The sequence below is a fragment of the Ambystoma mexicanum genome, chromosome 4p, assembly GCF_040938575.1.
Source record: "Ambystoma mexicanum isolate Mex_15411 chromosome 4p, UKY_AmexF1_1, whole genome shotgun sequence".
Classification (NCBI taxonomy): domain Eukaryota; kingdom Metazoa; phylum Chordata; class Amphibia; order Caudata; family Ambystomatidae; genus Ambystoma; species Ambystoma mexicanum.
Window position 1 is genome coordinate 912049368 of NC_090927.1, and position 18916 is coordinate 912068283.

Genomic DNA, 18916 nt, shown 5'->3' on the forward strand with positions numbered 1-18916 from the left:
CAATCCAGGCCCTTCCAGAAATCCACCTAACAGAGGAAGAGGGAACCCTAATTACAGACAAAGAAGAGGGAACCTGAGTACTCAACCTTTTTTATACAAGGGCCCCAACAGGGGCAACTGGAACGGAGACCAGAGATACCTCCGAAGCGGCAACAACTTTTAGTTAACCTATCCACCTATGAACCAACTAATACTGAAAAACAACTTTTGGAAAAAGGTTTAGGATTTGTCTTTTCCAACAAACATGACCCATTCCAGTTCCGCATGGAATTTTTTAAATTCATGCGCAAGATTAGATTAAAAGAGTTTTTCGCTACAGAACCAGACATATCAAAAGAACCCAACACTATGAATCATTCAGGCTTAAAGAATCCATCTACCTTCTGCCCACCTACTTACACCTACTCTCCAGAATCCATAATTTTTGAGAAGAAAGTGCTGGCAGAAGTTACAAAGCTAGAACAGCAGAATATACCTATGTATCACAATCTAACGACACAAGAAAGATTAGCCATGGAATCTTTAGCAATGAATGATAAAATAATCATTAAAAGAGCCGATAAAGGCGGAGCCATCGTAATGCTAAACAAGATCGACTATATCGCAGAATGTCAAAAACAACTAACAAATGGAAACTATTACAAGAAACTAAGTACAGGTCCTACTAAAGATTTACAACAAATGATCGAACTTAAAACCACCAAAGCCCTAGAAAGAAATTGGATCAGCAAACAGGAATGGGCATTTCTAAACAATCCAGAACCCACTGTACCAAAATTCTACTGTTTACCTAAAATACATAAGTCACTAACGAATCCACCAGGCAGACCAATAGTTTCCGGTATCAACTCTATCCTAGAACCCCTTTCTAAATTTGCGGATCACTATCTTAAAAGCTATGTAGTAAAAATGAAGTCTTATCTTAAAGACACTAAAGATGTGATAATCAAATATGAAAATTTACCATATAATCCAGAGAATTCCTACTTGATAGGACTAGACATTGTCTCTTTATATACTAACATCCCACAACAAGCTACGCTTGAAACAATAAGCGAAATTTTACTTAACAGACTAGATAATGATCCCGTACCCAGCTCATTCATTTTATGGTGCATAGAATTTGCACTTACACAAAATTATTTCGAATTTCAAGAAACCTTTTTTCAACAGGTTGAGGGCACAGCAATGGGAGCCACTATGGCTCCCAGTCTAGCTAATCTTTTTGTTGAATTCTTTGAAAAACAATTCATCTATATGACGAACCCTTTTGAAAATAACATCCAATCTTGGGCAAGATACATAGATGATGTACTTATGGTCTGGACAGGAACAGCAGAAAAAGCCGAAGAATTTCTGATTTGGCTTAACAACTGCAACCATCATCTGCAGTTCACCATCAATATTCAAAAATATTCGATTGATTTCCTAGACCTTACCATCTTTCACGAAGAAGGTCGTTTACTAGTTAAACCTTTCCATAAACCCACAGAGAAAAACTCTTTGTTACATTACGAAAGCCATCACGTTAAACACCTAAGAGACAATCTACCCTATGGTCAATTTCTACGTCTAAAAAGAAACAGCAGCCAAAAATCAGCATTTGAAAAAGAAGCTGAGAACCTAACAACCAAACTGAGACAAAGGGGATACCCGAAAAAATTAGTAAAGAAATCTGCAAAGAGAGCATTTAATAACAATCGTGATGCCCTGCTGGAAGATAAGTGTAAACAACCTATCCATGATCGCCTTGTATGTGTGAATACTTTTACTAATTTGAGTTTAAAAATTAACCAAATAGTAAAGAAACAATGGAAAATCTTTGAAAAGGGTGATTCACCCATACCAATACCAATGTTTGCATACAAAAAATCAGCCACGATAGGCAATAGAGTCAGCAGTAGTAAACTCAAGACGAATAGACCCCTTACGCCAAGCCTCACACAAATCTGGGGCCACAACCCAATAGTGGGCCACTATCCATGCGGTAAATGTATGATGTGTAAACAAACACAAAAAACCAAAGAAGTAGATATTGGATTACCAAAAATGTGGCAACAAAAAAAGTTTACAAACTGTAATTCGGAATATGTCCTATATATGATCACCTGCCCTTGCAACAAACACTATATAGGAAAAACAAATAGAAAAGCAAAGGTTAGAATGCAAGAACATAAAAGCTGCCTTAAAAACAAAACAATAAATGCCCCTCTAGTAAAACATTTTTTAGAAGCTAAACATGGATATGAAGATTTCAAATGGACCATACTGCTAATGATTAAAGGGAATGACCATCTCACTAAGAGCAGAATCCTTTTCAAAAAAGAACAAAAACTTATTTTCCTGACACAAAGTGACAAAAAAGGGCTAAATGAGTCCATTGAATGGCTAAAAATCTAAAAAAGTTTTCTTAAAAAAATCCATATTTTTTTATATTTGCTATTGTAGAAATAGAAAAAACATGCACTCTTGCAGAACATTTAAAGGTTCTCATAATAACGTATTCAATTGTCAGCACAAATAAAATACTAGTCGAACAATCGACTGGTAAATAACGCTGTCCTTGTGGAACGGTTCAACACCAAAAAAGAAGGACTAACAGAGAATTAGGCATATACACATTTATACACCCAAAATGGCAGCCGACTCGGGTTTACCTTCGACAACAATATACGTCCCGCGATCCACTAACAAGACCGCATAGCAGACTTTTCTTCGCGTACGAGAAAAGGCATTCACGAGCTCCATCATCTTGAAACTAAGGTAAATAGTTTCTCCACATGAACAGGCTCCTGCATTACAATACTAAACACTACGGCAACATTAACGGCTCCTATCGATCTTTTAGGTGCCGCGAACAAGCTGTGAAAACTAGATGAGCTCGTTTACCAACTACGAGATTACTCTCAAGCGATATAAATCCATACGAAGTTTCCTGCCTACGTTTGAGAAGGTAGGTAGGCGAAGCAATATATACCTACTAAATAATGACTTTTTCTTAATCCTTAAATTAACATCTAATTTATGCAAACGTTTTTGAAAATCCCGACCTAGATAGGAAAAACAGATTTTTCTGACTCCCATATCTAATCCCTCTTAGGCACTCAAGGAATAATACCCATAGCCCAAAAGAGAATTGATCCAACTAACGTGGATTCCTCTCTACCATCAAAGGGAGTCTCTACACGAAAACGGAAAGGTAATTTATCTATCTTATTCCGTTTGATAACACCTTAACTGTGTTACCAGAATACTACATAATATTGATTCTGGTTGTTTGGTTTTGTCAACAGTTACCTCGCTTTGTAATTAAAGACTCTTCACTTAAAGAAGACTCTACATCACTCGCCTGACTACTCTATCTGGATGTTAAAGACTACTCCTGAAGAAAGTCCCAACACCCGTTACAGAGGACTGAAACATGTTGAGTTGGCAATCTACGAGTCTACTTAGATTGTATTAATTTACCTAGAGATCTAATAAGATCTAACACCTTACGAAAACTATAGGATTTACAATCAAGGTTAAAAACAAATGGCTACACCATCATATGCCCCTAATCTTTTTTAGATCGATGAGTCTCAATTAGTCTTTGTTTATGTCTTGATCATGCATGCATTTTAGAGTGTCTAAAATTGAAATTATAAATGAAATTTTATTGTATTAATATATGCACGATGTTGAATTCAAAAACCATCACTATTAAAGTCGTTTTATATTTTTCCTAAATGTGATTTAATCATTAAGAGAAGAGGTGACTGTTGACAATCCCTCTGTCCCTACCTTTCTTATATTGCAATTATGTGTTTCTAACCAAGGAATTCCAAGAATTACTTGAAATTGTGGGGCCTTGATCGCATCAAACACGATTGCTTCCCGATGTCCGTCCTGACCTACCAGTGTCACTTCAACAGTGGAATGCGTTACAGGCCCAGAGGCTATTTCGGTTCCATCTACTGTAGTAATGACATCTTGGGTTACTTTCGGGCGGAGAGGAAGCTTAATCCTGGAAGCCAATTCACGGTCTATGTAATTTCCAATAGCTCCACTGTCGATGTATGCTTTTATAGCATGCAACTGCTGAGGCTGTTTTGGGTCCACGAGCACCATTGGCATGACAAAATGCGAGGTCAAAGAGTTAGTTTTCAAGCTCGGCAAGCGGACCCCTACGCTTGTCAGGCTAGGTCGTTTCCCGAATCAGGTGTCAATAATTCGTTATCAGTAGCTCCAACCACCTTCTTAGGTGGTTTAACTGGACAATTCCGAAGAAAGTGACCGGAAGTCCCGCAATACAGACAAAGTTCCATTTGCCGCCTTCTCTCTCGTTCTTTCTGCGTTAATGGTCCTTTAACACCACCGATTTGCATAGGTTCAGATACGTCGGTACTCTTGGAGTTAGCGTGGGTTTTGATCGGTATTCGGGTTTCGTACTTGAACCGATCTGCTTTTCTGTTTTGAAGTCTGTGATCAAGTTGAACCACCAAGTCTATGTAGTCTGCGCAGACCTGGGGTGGGTTTACTATCTGAGCTAGAACATCCTTAAGCTCTCCGCGCAGGCCTCGATGAAACAATGTGATCCTTTTGTTTTCAGGCCATCCAGTTTCCACAACCAGTCTGTTAAAGGTGGCAATGTAGGGCAGAAGATCCTGATTACCTTGTCGTAAGGATAGCAGTTCGTTATCAAGGGCCTGTCCTTGAGAGTGTCGAGCGAACAATCTTTCCATGCTGGCCTGGAAGCCCTGAAAATTCTGGAGAATGGGATCATCCTGATTTACTAATGGAATAGACCAATCGGCAGCACTGCCACTGAGGTAAGATAGTATAAAGGCTACCTTGGTCTGGTCATTAGGGAAGGCTCCGGGTCTGCATAGAAAGTGTAAACGACATTGGTTCATAAAGACGGCATATTTCTTGGGATCCCCCGCAAAACGTTCAGGCGGGGCCAAAGGCATGTGTCCAGGTAGATTGATTTGTACCGGGTTATTCAAACCCATTGATGTGGAAATGTCTCCGGAATTAGGTAAAGGAGTGTGCCCTGCCTGGGCCTGTAATAACCTTTTGGCTAGGTCATCTGTTCTTTCCTTGGATAGGATCAGTTCTCTTTTGAGAGCGTTAGTCTCCTGGCGGGCTGAGTGCACCTCTGCCCGTAATTCCCCCAAAAGCTGGGCCAGCTGGTCAGTCTCGGAAGTCTCCATAGCGCCCGGGTGGGAAATTGTGGGTAGGCTTCGCGTTCTGTAACGCTCACCTGATTCCCACGGAGGCGCAGGTCTGGCTTCGAGTGCTGGTGCTTCTTCAATGGTGAAGCGCAGGACTCTGAAGATGGACAAGAAGGGCCACTCTACTCTGGCTTCTCTGGCTCGCAGGAATATTCCCCTGTGCGTGAAAAGGGAGTATTACCTACTGACTGAGTTATGCTCAAGCCTCCCACTCTCTTCCAACCCTTCACGATACCCTTCCACGATTCCCTGTGAAGTCTCACCTTAGGGTCATGAAGGATGAGCTCTCCATCCTGCTTCTGATGCAGGGGCGCGTTGAAACCCAGTTACTTCACTGGATTGAGGATTGATGGGAGTTCAGGTAAGCTTGACTATTCAGGTAAGGCGCTGTAAAAGTTCTGCTGCAAGTTCAAAAGTCCAAGCTTTATAATAATGTTCATAGTCTTGTTGCAGCAAGCGCTAATGCTTATGTCTTTTTCCCCTTAGGGGCCGGGGTTCGGAATGCCGGAGATATGGCGCCGACCCGAAGTGAAACGTGCAGTTCCAGTAAATGACAGGTAAGTTCTGGATGAGCGCTAGGGTAATGTCTTTGCATTCGCTCATTCAATGTCTTTGTCTTTTTTCCCCATAGGGGCCGGGGTCCGGAAAATGCCTGGAAGCGGCAAGACCCGAAATGAAATGGGAATGACCCAACAGGTAAGTCTTAGAAGGAAACTGAGCTTTTCCTATTCCTTTCCTTCTCTCACCTTGTTCTTGTCTTTTCTCTCTAGGCTCTGGGAAGTGGCTGTGGATCCGGTTGATCGCTGCTGAAGATGGAGGCGTCCAGGATAGGTGAGTGAAATGCAGTGCTGCAGCGATCGTGGCGAAATGCTTTTAAAAATGATGTCTTCCTTTTCAGGATCGTCGGTGTGATGTCTCTGTGGTGCTGATTTAGCAGGTAAGGTCTTTTGTCTCCCTTTGCAGGTGACCCAGGATACTGACAGGCGTGGCTGAGGTCCAGATGCAGGAGCTGACACGGTGAGCGTCCAGCTGCGAGGAGCAGAACAACGCGAAGCGTGAGTTGCTGATCGGGTGTGGTTTAAATAGCTTTGGAAGAAGTTCCAAGTGTGTATCCTTCCACTGATCAGGTATGAATCCTTCCCCGACCACAACCGGGTGGAAAGTAGTCCCACAGGTAAAGTAGTTCCATTCAGGCCTCAAGAGGGCCTGGATGTAGCAGCATGGTCTGCATCAGGTAAGTGCACACTAAAACACTTGAACACATGTCTAGCTATATGAGCCTGGCGCCTCAGGCGCCAGGACAGGGGTCCAACATGAGCCTGGCGCCTAAGGCGCCAGGACTGCGTCCAAAGGGCCCCAGCTTGGGCCCGCTGGCACTCCCCTGGGGAAAATGATGCCTGCCTCTGGGGTTGCTGGGTCGGACCTGGCTCCTTGGAGGTAGGCATCATGACACAATGCCAGCGTAAATATTGAAGCCTGACAGTGCGCTACTGCATGCTGACCAGGAGCCTGCAGAATATCCTCTAATATTATCTCTTGGAAGAAATTTCACATTTCCAGAGATGTCTTAAGTGACTTGACTTTATGAAAACATGGACTCCTCCTGTTGCTGTAATTTGTGCAACACTGAAAGAATGGGCCCCGCTGGTGCAGACTGCACCTAAAACGCTGTTTGGCTAGACGTTTGCAGCAGTTTTTTTAAGATGGTATTTAATGGGCTATAGGGTGAAAGTCAACCTGAACACAGAAATTTAATGCGAGGACCACTACATGGAAGGTTCCATCCCGTGCTATGAAGCTCATAGAATGCTAGTACTAGCCGAAGGAGATGTAATCTGACATTTCTTCATCCTTTCCTTTGACGACAGATGCAATGAAATTGCCTCCTCAATCTGGCAATCAGATTTATCCTGCCTTGCCCAAAGCCACTGACGGCTTTTTCTTCCATGGCTTCCAGTGAGCAACTTTGAGTGCCTATCCACCATTTTATTTACCTCAGCAGCTTATGACGGTTATATGACATTTGGCATGACATGAACAGGGGACACGTGGGCATTCATTTGCCATGGCACTGTATAATGGCCTTTGGCTGTGTCCATTACCCTCGATCGGGTAGCTCCAAGGCCTTGGGTTTGATCCTGAAATCAGTGCCATCTATAGCCCTACTAAGGACTGCCGGGGTTTGCCAATGTGAACAGTGGTCTTTGATCTCTTGAGACACCTCGGCATGAGGGCAAGTCAGTATTAGCCTGCCAAAATTTTTTACAAATTAATCACTGGTCCAGGCACAGGTTCGGACCCACTGCGGACCATTGGGTATAATATAGATCAGTCACAGCGTCCCCTGTTTTCTCCACCAGGAACACTACAGGGGAGCCCCTGCAGGTGTGGGGAGTGTAAGCGCACAACGTTGCCCTCTAGAAGACTTCAGTGGCAAGCAGCGGTGAGCCACCCCACCTCGGCTTCCAGGGCACTATCAGCCAAAGCACCCCAGTTCTAGGGTCTCAAACCAGTAGTGATTTGTCAGCTCCCCAGTGTCATAACCGGTTCACCAGCCAGCCACATATCCTGCGTCCCCCTTGCCTCGAGATGCAAGTCGCTCCTCCTCCAGGATGCTCTTCCTTGACCACGTGTGTTCCCGTTTCAGTGCAAGCAGCTAATTCGACTTTTCCGTAGGCGTTGCCCACAGATGTATGCTGTCCATTGTGTCGGGACCCGCCGTATCCCTTAAGCCTCCAATCTTCACTCCAGTAAACAATAATGCCCCCTATCGCAGTCACTCAGAGCTGCCTTGCCTTCAGCAGCGTGGATCTGTTCAGCTACTTAACTCCTGAGTTGGAAGCCCTCCCATAGCGTTTAATAACCATCCCCCAATCCAAGAAGTTGCGTTGTGTGGCAACAGGGTATGAGCCAGGCAATCACCTCCAAGCCTATAACGTGTTGCGTGGCCCCAGCCTTAACAAGACCCCACCATGTACGTCAGAGCTCCACGCCCCAGTCACCCAGGGTAGCCAGTTGCATGAGATGAAGCCGCTCAGCCCAGTCAGCCCCTTAGTCTAGCAATGTCAGTGTAGCCTCTCACCTCCAATCAGACCAGGCCCCAGGATGTATGCACTCCCAGAACTCATAGGGCGCTGAGGCAGTCAGCCACAGTTCCCAGCACATGCGGGCTCCCAAAATAAATGTAAAAAAGATTATCCAGCTATGTGGCGCTGAACCAGCTGCTCTCCCTCCAGCCAACTCTTACCGCGCACTACCTTCCAGGGTCGTCTCCAAGCCAGGACTGTCAGTTCGCTACCCTGTTACTGCTTCATATCGCATATACGATCTACGATGTTGGCGAGGGGCACATCAGCCGCTAGTTCACCCTGCGGTGCAGTACAGGCCCCAGGCGGTTTGCCGGTGGCCCCGTGAAGCATCTCTTTTCCCGCAGGTGTCTTCCCAGAAAGGGGGGGGGCTCCAGGCTTCACTCCATTGCACTTACTCCGGTGCAACCGACCGCACCGGCGCCATGGGCAGACCCGCTCACACCAGCACCCAGGCTGACCACGGACACCATGCGCCAGTCAGCACGCCCTCTTCAGTCTCGGGCACCCGCACTGGAGTCCTCACCCATACCCAAGGGCAGCTTCCCTGCTCCACGGGTCCGGTATTGCACACGTGTTGCGGGCAGGCTAACGTTTTTCGTGGGCAGCCCACCAGTCACTCAGTGAGCCCCCGGCAGCTGTAACATCCAAGACTTGCACAGCCCCAGATCGCAAGGGGTGCGCTCGGCCACGCCTCCTCCCCTTCTCCTCGTCCTTGTTAACGCACGGCTGCCATTTCCCCAGAGTGGGGTAGGAACTTCAAACACTTGTTTGTCTGGCCAGATCACCTCAAGGCAGCACGTAACAAAGCATTCCAGATAGGCTCCAGCTTCCACTGCTCGCAGATACCTTTACAAACTGCTAGGCTTATCTGCAACTATCATTCTACCAGGATCAATTAAGGATCTCAACGGGAGCTTCGTTTAATGCAGCCTCACACCATGGGCATAGGCCACGCCCCCCCTGAGGGCTACACTTAAAGCATACAGGCGGGCGGTGGGGCAGCTGGACGTCCTTAGAAACACGAAGGCAGAAGGAGTATTGCTCTGTGTCAGACAGAAATATTACGCCAATAAGGCAGGCGTGTTACTAGCACGATTATTGAGCGGTGCGGGTGCCCAGAACACAGTTATCGCGATAAAGGACGAAAAGGGAGAACGCCATACCCGCAGAGGACAAATACAAGACTGCCTGGCCAGGTATTACGAGTCCCTCTACACATCCCGAATCCCACTGTCCCATTTGCAAATAGAATATTTGGAGAGAATCCAACTCCCCAAAATAGACCCCACAACACGGGATACCCAGGAAGGGAGATAACAGTGTAGGTGGTCTGCCAAACAATAGCGAAACTACCCTTAAATAAGGCCCTGGGGCAGATGGCTATACAGCAGCTTTCTACAAGACATACGCACCACTCTTAGCTCCTCAACTGACCCTCTTATATAACATCTACAAAGAAGAAAGCGGCATCGCCCAGTCTATGGCAGAGGCCAAAATCGTCCTCATTCCAAAATCCAACAAGGACCCCACGGAATGCTCATCTTACAAGCCCATAGCCCTTAGGATGTGAAAATGCACACCAAAATATTGCCAAAAAGACTAGAGGGCTCTCTTCCAAAACTGATACATCAGGACCAAGCAGGCTTTATCTCAAGTAGACAGATGGCAGATAATATTAGAAGGGTGGCTCACCTCGTACAGAAAGTTCACAAAACAGCTACACCAGCAGTACTGCTGGCATTGGATGCAGAGAAGGCATTCAACCGGGTTGAGGGGCCTTTCTTATTCAGGGCAATGGAAAAGTTGGGATTGGGGGTGGAACTTTTTAAGGATGTTGCAGGCCAATTGCAGAACCCCCAAAATGCGGCTGTCGGTTAACTCCATGTCATGTCCAATTCCCCTAGGTAGAGGGACAGAACAGGGATGCCCGCTCTCATCACTGCTGTACGTAATGTATCTAGAACCGCTACTGCAGTCCATGCGGGAAGCGGAGACAATCCAGGGCATCACATATTGGGGTAGGCAACATAGAGTAGCGGCATTTGCGGACGACATGCTCCTGTCTCTCACCAGACCCAAAGAATCACTAGCAGCCTGAAGGGAACAGCTGGGCAGATTCAGGGAGGTTTTAGGACTAAAGATCAACTTTAAAAAGTCAGAATTGTTAAACCTAACGATTGGCCAAGAGTATCGTGATGAACTCAGGGCTGTCTCACCTTATCTATGGAGCCCCGGGGGGAATACATACTTGGGGGTCAAACTCGCGCCAACACTAGGGAGATGGCACGAGGCAAATTACCCACCTATCCTACTGGTAATAAAAAAGGATTTTCAAAAGTGGAGGAATCTAAGGGTTTCATGGCTGGGGAGGATGGCGGCGGTGAAGATGGTCACGTTGCCCCAACTGCAATACTTCTTTCAGTTAATCCCGTTGGCCATACTGCAATCCTTTTTTAAAGAGTTGGGGAAAGTGACCAGGGTGTTTGTGTGGGAAGGGAAGAGGCCACGAATCAGTCGTCAATTGTTGAGAGCCCCGAGAAGGGAGGGGTGGCTAGCACTCCCCAACCTCCAACTCTTTTACAAAGGGGCCCAACTGTGTGTGATAAGAGAATGGGTTTTGGGGAACGAGGAAAAACAATGGACTAAGATGGACAGGGCAGTCGCCCAACACGACTTGAGGGAGGTCTTGTGGTTGACGAAGCACCTAAGGCCGACACACCTACACAAGAGTGCTATAACCAAGGTTCTGGCGGACACCTGGGACAAAGTGGTGAAGACACAGGATATCATGACCTTCCCGTCCCCATTTACATCAATATTTGGCAACAGGGACTTCACTCCGGGACTGGAGCAGGGGACTTTTAGGAAATGGAAGGAAGGCGGTGTAAGTGGATTAGTGACATGTTTCAGGAACAGAGAGTCCGCACATTTCTAGAGTGTAAGCAGGCGTTTGGGGTTGGGGAAGGGGAAAGGCACAGATACTTCCAAATACAACATTGGATAATGAATGGGGACATTAAAGGGGCAGCAACTAGGCAAATCACTCTATTCGAAAGATTCTTACTGACCCAAGATGGATCTAAGTGCCTTATCTCAAACCTTTATAGAATACTGGAGGATGCTTTTCCCTGAGAAAAGTGGCCATATATGACACGATGGGAGCAGATTATGGGTCAGGAAATCAGAAGGGAGAAGTGGGAAAAGCTCTGAAGACAAATACTCAAGATAGCAAGGGCCTCGCAACTCCAAGATGCGTGGTACAAGATCTTGTATGGGTGGCATTATACCCCCTCCCACTTACATAACATATACCAGGAGGTACCCGGGGAGTGCTGGAGGGAATGCGGAGCAGAGGGGACGGCGGCATATATATCATGGGACTGCCCTAAGATCAAGCCTTTCTGGAAGGAGGTGCTACAGGCACAAGCTCAGGCATTTGGTGAAAAGACAGGTAGGAGTCTACAACAGGTCCTGTTGGGCATAAAAGAGGAAGGGGCAACAGTGGAAAGCAGGGGCAGGGAGAAGGTCACGGTAGTCATGACACTGGCAGCAATGACTCTTATTGCCCAAAAATTGAAGGAGCCAACCCTCCCAACGATCCATGAGTGGCTATGCAAAATTTGGGAGTTGGTGGCCCTAGAATGGCTCACGTGTGCGATGAACAATCCCTGCACATATTTGCAACAGACTGGGGTGAGATTTGGACCTTTCTGAAGGCGGACTTCAGGGTACAATGGTGCCCTCAACGGCTCAAACTCCTGGACCTAAACTAAGGGAATGGCATTGGAAAATACCTGTGCGAGGGGGCTGGTTATTAAGTTTAACATGTTGTAAAATTAATAAAGAGAATTTAAAAAATAGTTTTATCAAGGTTATGGACAAGGCTTTGCATTTCAAACTGGATAGGTTTTTTCAAGGACAGCTTTTAGGTTTTGAATCTAGCGCTGCATTTACTTACAGAAGCAGAGAGATCTTTACCTTGACTAGAATCTGCAGGTGTGCTTCTCAAACCATTTGGCGTGAAGGTGTTAGGCCCAATGTGTTATTTAGGTGGTTTGAATGTTTAACTTGTGCAATTTGGCTTCAGGTACTTTTTTATGTGCCTATCAATTTTTCTTTCATATAAATATATGATTATTTCAAAGCAATAGCAATAATTAGGCCATCATGTATGTACAACTTTCATTAATGCATTCTTCAAAAAGCAATTAGTCACTTCTGTATTATAAAGAGCATTCATTTGTCCTTCATGTTTCTAAGGACAGTTATCATCTTTTGAAGCATTCAGAATTTTTGTTTACTACATGTGTAACCCTAGACATATACATACTGTGTATATTTCTACATATGTATACTTTATAATTAAAAATGAATTTGTGCATTTATGTATATTTTTTTTCCAACTGGCTTGTTGGATATGCAACACTGGCATATCAGTTTTAATGGCACAATTGAGTGAGGAGATTCTTGTATGTTTTTTGCCCTTCTTCATAATGTCCTGCTGCAAAGGAATTCCTGACCTTTTGTGTATGTCTGAAAGAAAAAGCTGTCAAAACCCCAGTCTCGTCTGTAGCCATTGCATAGTCTCCAAACCCAGGACCTGCATGATGCCCATCCTCTTATGGACTGCGCGACATGTAGATGGTGTTTCCTTTTTCTTTCTGTCACTATTGTTCGTGTTGGAGAAGAAAGAAGCATTACTCAACCTAGTGCTAGAGGTCTGGGAAGCATCTCCTTCAAGTATAGGATCACCGGCAAGGGGAGAGAATGAGACTACCGAAGTGGAGGACCATATTAATGGTGTCTGAGTTATCAAAATCTTTATCGATTGTACCAGAGTTCGTATAATCTGTCGAAGTACAATGCCAGCGTAAATATTGAAGCCTGACAGTGCGCTACTGCATGCTGACCAGGAGCCTGCAGAATATCCTCTAATATTATCTCTTGGAAGAAATTTCACATTTCCAGAGATGTCTTAAGTGACTTGACTTTATGAAAACATGGACTCCTCCTGTTGCTGTAATTTGTGCAACACTGAAAGAATGCGCCCCGCTGGTGCAGACTGCACCTAAAACGCTGTTTGGCTAGACGTTTGCAGCAGTTTTTTTAAGATGGTATTTAATGGGCTATAGGGTGAAAGTCAACCTGAACACAGAAATTTAATGCGAGGACCACTACATGGAAGGTTCCATCCCGTGCTATGAAGCTCATAAAATGCTAGTACTAGTCGAAGGAGATGTAATCTGACATTTCTTCATCCTTTCCTTTGACGACAGATGCACTGAAATTGCCTCCTCAATCTGGCAATCAGATTTATCCTGCCTTGCCCAAAGCCACTGACGGCTTTTTCTTTCATGGCTTCCAGTGAGCAACTTTGAGTGCCTATCCACCATTTTATTTACCTCAGCAGCTTATGACGGTTATATGACATTTGGCATGCCATGACATGAACAGGGGACACGTGGGCATTCATTTGCCATGGCACTGTATAATGGCCTTTGGCTGTGTCCATTACCCTCGATCGGGTAGCTCCAAGGCCTTGGGTTTGATCCTGAAATCAGTGCCATCTATAGCCCTACTAAGGACTGCTGGGGTTTGCCAATGTGAACAGTGGTCTGTGATCTCTTGAGACACCTCGGCATGAGGGCAAGTCAGTATTAGCCTGCCAAAGCGGTATCTAAGGAAAGCCCCAGTTTTAGTTCTGTAAAGACCCTTCATCTGCCATTAGTATGGCGTTGAGGTTCAGCAGATTTGTATACATTGCTTTATGGTTTGGAAAGCATGGGAGGCTGTGTGAGGGTTCTCTGATGAAATGGTGTAGAAATACACCCTCTACTCAGATTCAATATTGACCATGTCGCTTTTTAAGATTGTTTTGGTTATTTCACTTTCTTACTGAATTTTTCAAGGGCTTTTGTCAAAGCAGTAATTAGGCCTGCACAGGACCTCTGTGTAATTATGGTAGAGGATGTGGAACCGACCCTTCCCCAAGTCAGAGGTATGGTAGAAATGTGCCCCCTTGAAGGGGAGCCTAAGGAAAAAGTCCTTTCCAACTCGCCTTCCTAGTGGTGAATAATCCTGATCGTGCCCCCCTATTGTTGCAGGTGGTGTTGCAGTGTTGTGGCCATGCATGCACCCAAATTATGTTTTGTTTAAGGGTGTTGCTGCGCAACATGCTCCGATCTCATCCCCGAAAGACAGAATCTCACATGTTTATGGAGGAACGAGAGCTATAGGAGTATAAGATAAAGCAGATAAGAGCACACAAACCTCTTGATGGAGTCAAGGAAGGAAGAATTACCTCTGCTGTGAATCTGGGACTCTAAGTGCTGTGCTCCCTCCTTCACAAATGGTTTGGTAAGCTTGTATCGAAGGCTGGTGGGAACAAGACACTCCAAAAGAATGCTGCCTCTTTAAGAAAAGTAGAATTTGACTGGAATGCATGAGCATCCTTCTACATGCCAGGCCCTGTTCCCACCCACATGTCACCAACCAAGACGTCCCAGTGCTACATGTTTTTTTGCCACTGAGGTTGTAGTACAGCATATACTGAGAGGTGATGGTGGGATGGGTGTCACATAGGAGGCAGAGAAAGGACTAAGAGTACCAAATTAACTTTGAAGGTAATTTTTCATAAGTCCCTCCTTGCGAGTCAGAATAAGGACACAGACTCTCTGAGGACACAATACACAGTAGTTTATTAAAGTAACCCTATAAAGCCTAACTTTCCCTATTACTATGAGTGGTCTCTACCTATGTCACTAACTAAGGTGCTCGTTAGTCAGTCGTGAACGTTCAAAGAAATAAGTCTGTTGTCCAAAACTACACTAACTGACCCTACTACTATGAAAACTAACTTAGGTCAGGAGAATGACTCCCTTCTCCTGAGGCTATCCAAGTAAAAAGTCTGTAGGATTCTGATTAATATACAATCTGCAAATAGTCTCTTGTGACTTCTTGGATCAATCTCATTAGTTCTTCAAATGGGCTACTGAGTTTTGATCCCTTTTCGGGCTCTCTTATAAGATCTATATTCCTGGAGTTTGGTCTCTGCGTATTCTTGGAAGGTGTTATTGCTCAGGTAGCCTTTCCCTCCTGGACAATTATAGTTCACCTTGTTTTGGTCTACATGACTTTGTATGTGGCTCACTTGTCTAGTTCCTCTAACTCAGGCTCATATCTTTCTCTCTGCTTGCTATTATTTTCTCCTCGTACAGAATATCAAGTTACTTTCTCCGTTTCCCAGGGTTTCGTTATCCACTGTTCTTCCCTCTCATTATTCAGCTTTTCAATAATTTTCTCTTGTATCACAATATTTTTGAGCTAATTTGTTTCCAGCTTAATTCTGTTTCATAGCTTCTGCTGAGACGAGTTGCTTGTGCGGTATGACTATTCTCACAAGGCCTCCTGTGCTTCCCGTTCTCCCTGTTACCTTTGTTCTTGAAGAGGAACTTCTTTGGGAGTCTTGTTCCTCGGGCGCCTTCTCTGGTCATAGACCGCCTTCTCTTCTCTGGTGTTTCTCTCCTCACGTTGTCTTGTTTCCTCGTTGTGTCCCGGTGCTTTAATGTGGGACCGCACACCCTGTGGCTCGTTATTGTCGGTGGTCTCGGCACTGGTTTGTGGACCAGCTGTTCACCACGGATACTCCTATGTGGTCTCGCCACCACCTTCTCCAGGGCTCCTACCCTGTCACTTTCTCGCGCTTTGGGTTCACGGTAGCTCTGGCGTGCAACTCTGCGATATCAAGTGAGTTTGAGACTTGCAGGATTCCTGGTTTCCGTTTTCTCCAGGTGTTACATAGCTTAGCTTGGATGCTTCGCAGGCCTGGATATGCGTTCCTCCCCCTCTTCTGTCAAGTGCTCATTCATCAACATACTCGAACCAGAGGATTGGATATTTTGTTTTAAAATGGGCATGTTTTCTTTCCATAAGATAATGGTATCTATTAGGTGTTTCTTCATCCCAGTCTTGATATTTCACAGTTTCTGGTATTTTTGAGCATCCCATGTAGTCCACAGCATGCATAGCTTTCGGGAATTCATCAAGGGAAGGGGAGTCCCTCCCACTGAGGTCCCACTTGCCTCTACCCCTAGAGAGGGTATCGTGCAGCGGGCTTACCTCCCTAGCCTCACGGGGGGGGTCGGGAGGCTCCCGATTGGGGAGAAAGGAAATTCCCTCGATTTGTCACACTATACAGACCACAGACCCATAAATGTTGGGTGGAGGAGACAGCATGCACGGCCAGAGTTCAAGCGAAAAGGCAGCACAAGACTCCCTGGCCAAAGGTATCATCTTTCCTGGAAGATGCGTCAAGAGGATAATACTTACAAAAAGTAAGACGAATGGCCCAGTAAGGTGCCCTACAAATGTCTGCAACGGGAACATGTCTCTGGAAGGCCACTAAAGCTGGCTGGTGAATAGAATATAAGATCTATGAGGAACATTGAGATTAGAAATGTCATAAGACATGGAATTCCAAGAAACTATTCACCTACCAATCGTAGAAGTTACAAATAAATGGTTAGATATTCTGAGGTGCTTTTTTATTATTCAATAAAATTGAACAGTTCTTGGTCCATCTTTATTATGTAGTGTCTACCCTGCTGAAGAAGAGCGACATCTTTACTGGAAGGATTATCTTTTTTTCAAATAACATTCCTTCAGATTTTCCAATAAGATAGCGTGCAACTCTCGACACTTCTGACTGAAGTCATCGCAACCAGCAATGCAATCTCCTATGTCAATTTGACTATATCAGAGGAAGCCATATGTTTTAAAGGTGTATGCATAAAAAGCTGCAATAATGATAATAAAGTCTGACTTGAGTGACTGATTCATTGAAAGGAGGTTAAAAATGAAGTGACCTATTGAAACGCCTTTTGACTGCTTTATTTTTTCATGAGAATGCATCAGCTGGCATACTGACATATGCCTACATTCAGTGCTACAGATAAGATTTTGTAGTGGGATTTTTTTACTCCGTATTGTTTTTACAGGGTAAAAACGTAAGTCCTATTCCCAATAGCAGTATTTTTTAAGCAAGTAAAATTGTTTTAACTAGAAAACGGAAACGTTTTATAATTATAATTGTTTGCACCCTATTAATTAATGCACATTAAAAGATACATGTTTACCTCTGTGGATCAAGAAGTAATAATAGTACTTTCTTTCTGTGGCACTATGTGCACTACTAGTCCAAACATATACATGGAGCTGTGTGGGGGTAAAGCAGGGTTAACAAAATCCTACGTCTCTCTTTCCTATAGCTTTGTTGGGAGTATTTTTACTCTCTATTCTTATTGTTTCTGAGTATTTGCCTATTTTTAGGGACTAAAAGTGGCCGCTACACCCCTTATTTGTAGGGCTGCCTACATTGCAGAAAGATAGTGCTTTCAAGACCAAATCAAAATGTCTGTACTAGCCAGGAAAGACATTAAAGCCGGGATATGGTCCAGGTAACCTTTTAATGGATTAGGTTCTTAGCAAGCATCCAAAGTTAAAATTGCAGCCGGACTCTGAGGTTTTGAGCATTGAAATGAGACTTTCGATAAGAGAGACGTTCCAAGAGCCAAATAAGTCAGGGACAAAATGGGACCACAAGAAATATTATGGAGTTGTGGCCGGTTCTAAGCTTCAGCAAGGTCTGATGAAGCAGCGGAAAGGGGCAAAGGGCATAAAGGAACTTCCTTCACCAGTACAGAATGTATGTGCCCCCCTGGGATAGGGCTCTCATTAACAAGTGACAGGCATTGCCCAGACACTAAAAGTTGTTCTCTACTGCAAATAAGTCTTTTTAGGGGAACTACTACCAACACATTAGAGGAGGAGTCTTCTTTTTCATCTCCTATTACTGCTGTGCATAGATGAACCTGACATCAGAAAGCAATTATAAATGTGACATTGATTGTCTTTCTGGATAAGGTTGCTTTATACTAGACTTTTGCTTCCTTGATGTAGATGCTTTTGGAATGTTTTATTGTCGAAGTATGGTTTACATCAGTATACTTAGTATAAACATGCACTACCTATGCACTAGTGCATGCCTCCTAAGCACCATTTAGAAAACTCACTCGTGTTCAGCACCATCAGGCAAATAAGAGGCATCATCTTGGCCTGGGTGTGCCATAAAGACGACATCCATTTCTTCAAAGGCACCAGCTGCTATGAGTTCAATCTTTCCGCCTCCATCTTCTTCAGCTGGGGTTCCCAGCACTATAATCTAGAAAAAGTAAATCAGACAAGTCAGAATGAGTGCAAGTAAGATTCACTACCTTAATGTGAGCCGATTACAAGGCTAGTTGAGATAACAGACGGATCTGTTTGTCTGACAGTGTTAATAATAGAGTTAGACGGAAGAAAGCACTAGGTTTCCACAAGGGGCTCTTAAATGCGATAGTCACTGTTCAAATTACAGTTGCAATCCTGACAGGTACACTTGGTAACATGTTTAGTAGCCCAGTTAAAAATGTTGTAAGCCCATTAAAAAAGTCCATACTATGTCACATAGTTAATTAGGTGTTGCAAAATCATTATTTTAATGTTTAAATGTCAACTAGGCATACAATGGTGAAGAATGGATTTTCAGAGGAAACTAACTCTAAGAATATTTTG

General features: G+C 44.4%; 1 protein-coding gene across 1 annotated transcript in view; it reads right to left on the reverse strand.

Moving 5' to 3' along the window:
• The window catches only part of PM20D2 (peptidase M20 domain containing 2), a 421619-nt gene that overhangs the window by 376250 nt on the left and 26453 nt on the right, over positions 1-18916 (reverse strand). Inside the window, exon 2 of the mRNA XM_069606510.1 lies at positions 18376-18524. Within this exon, the coding sequence (XP_069462611.1) occupies positions 18376-18524 (149 nt within the window). The remainder of the gene's footprint in view (positions 1-18375; positions 18525-18916) is intronic.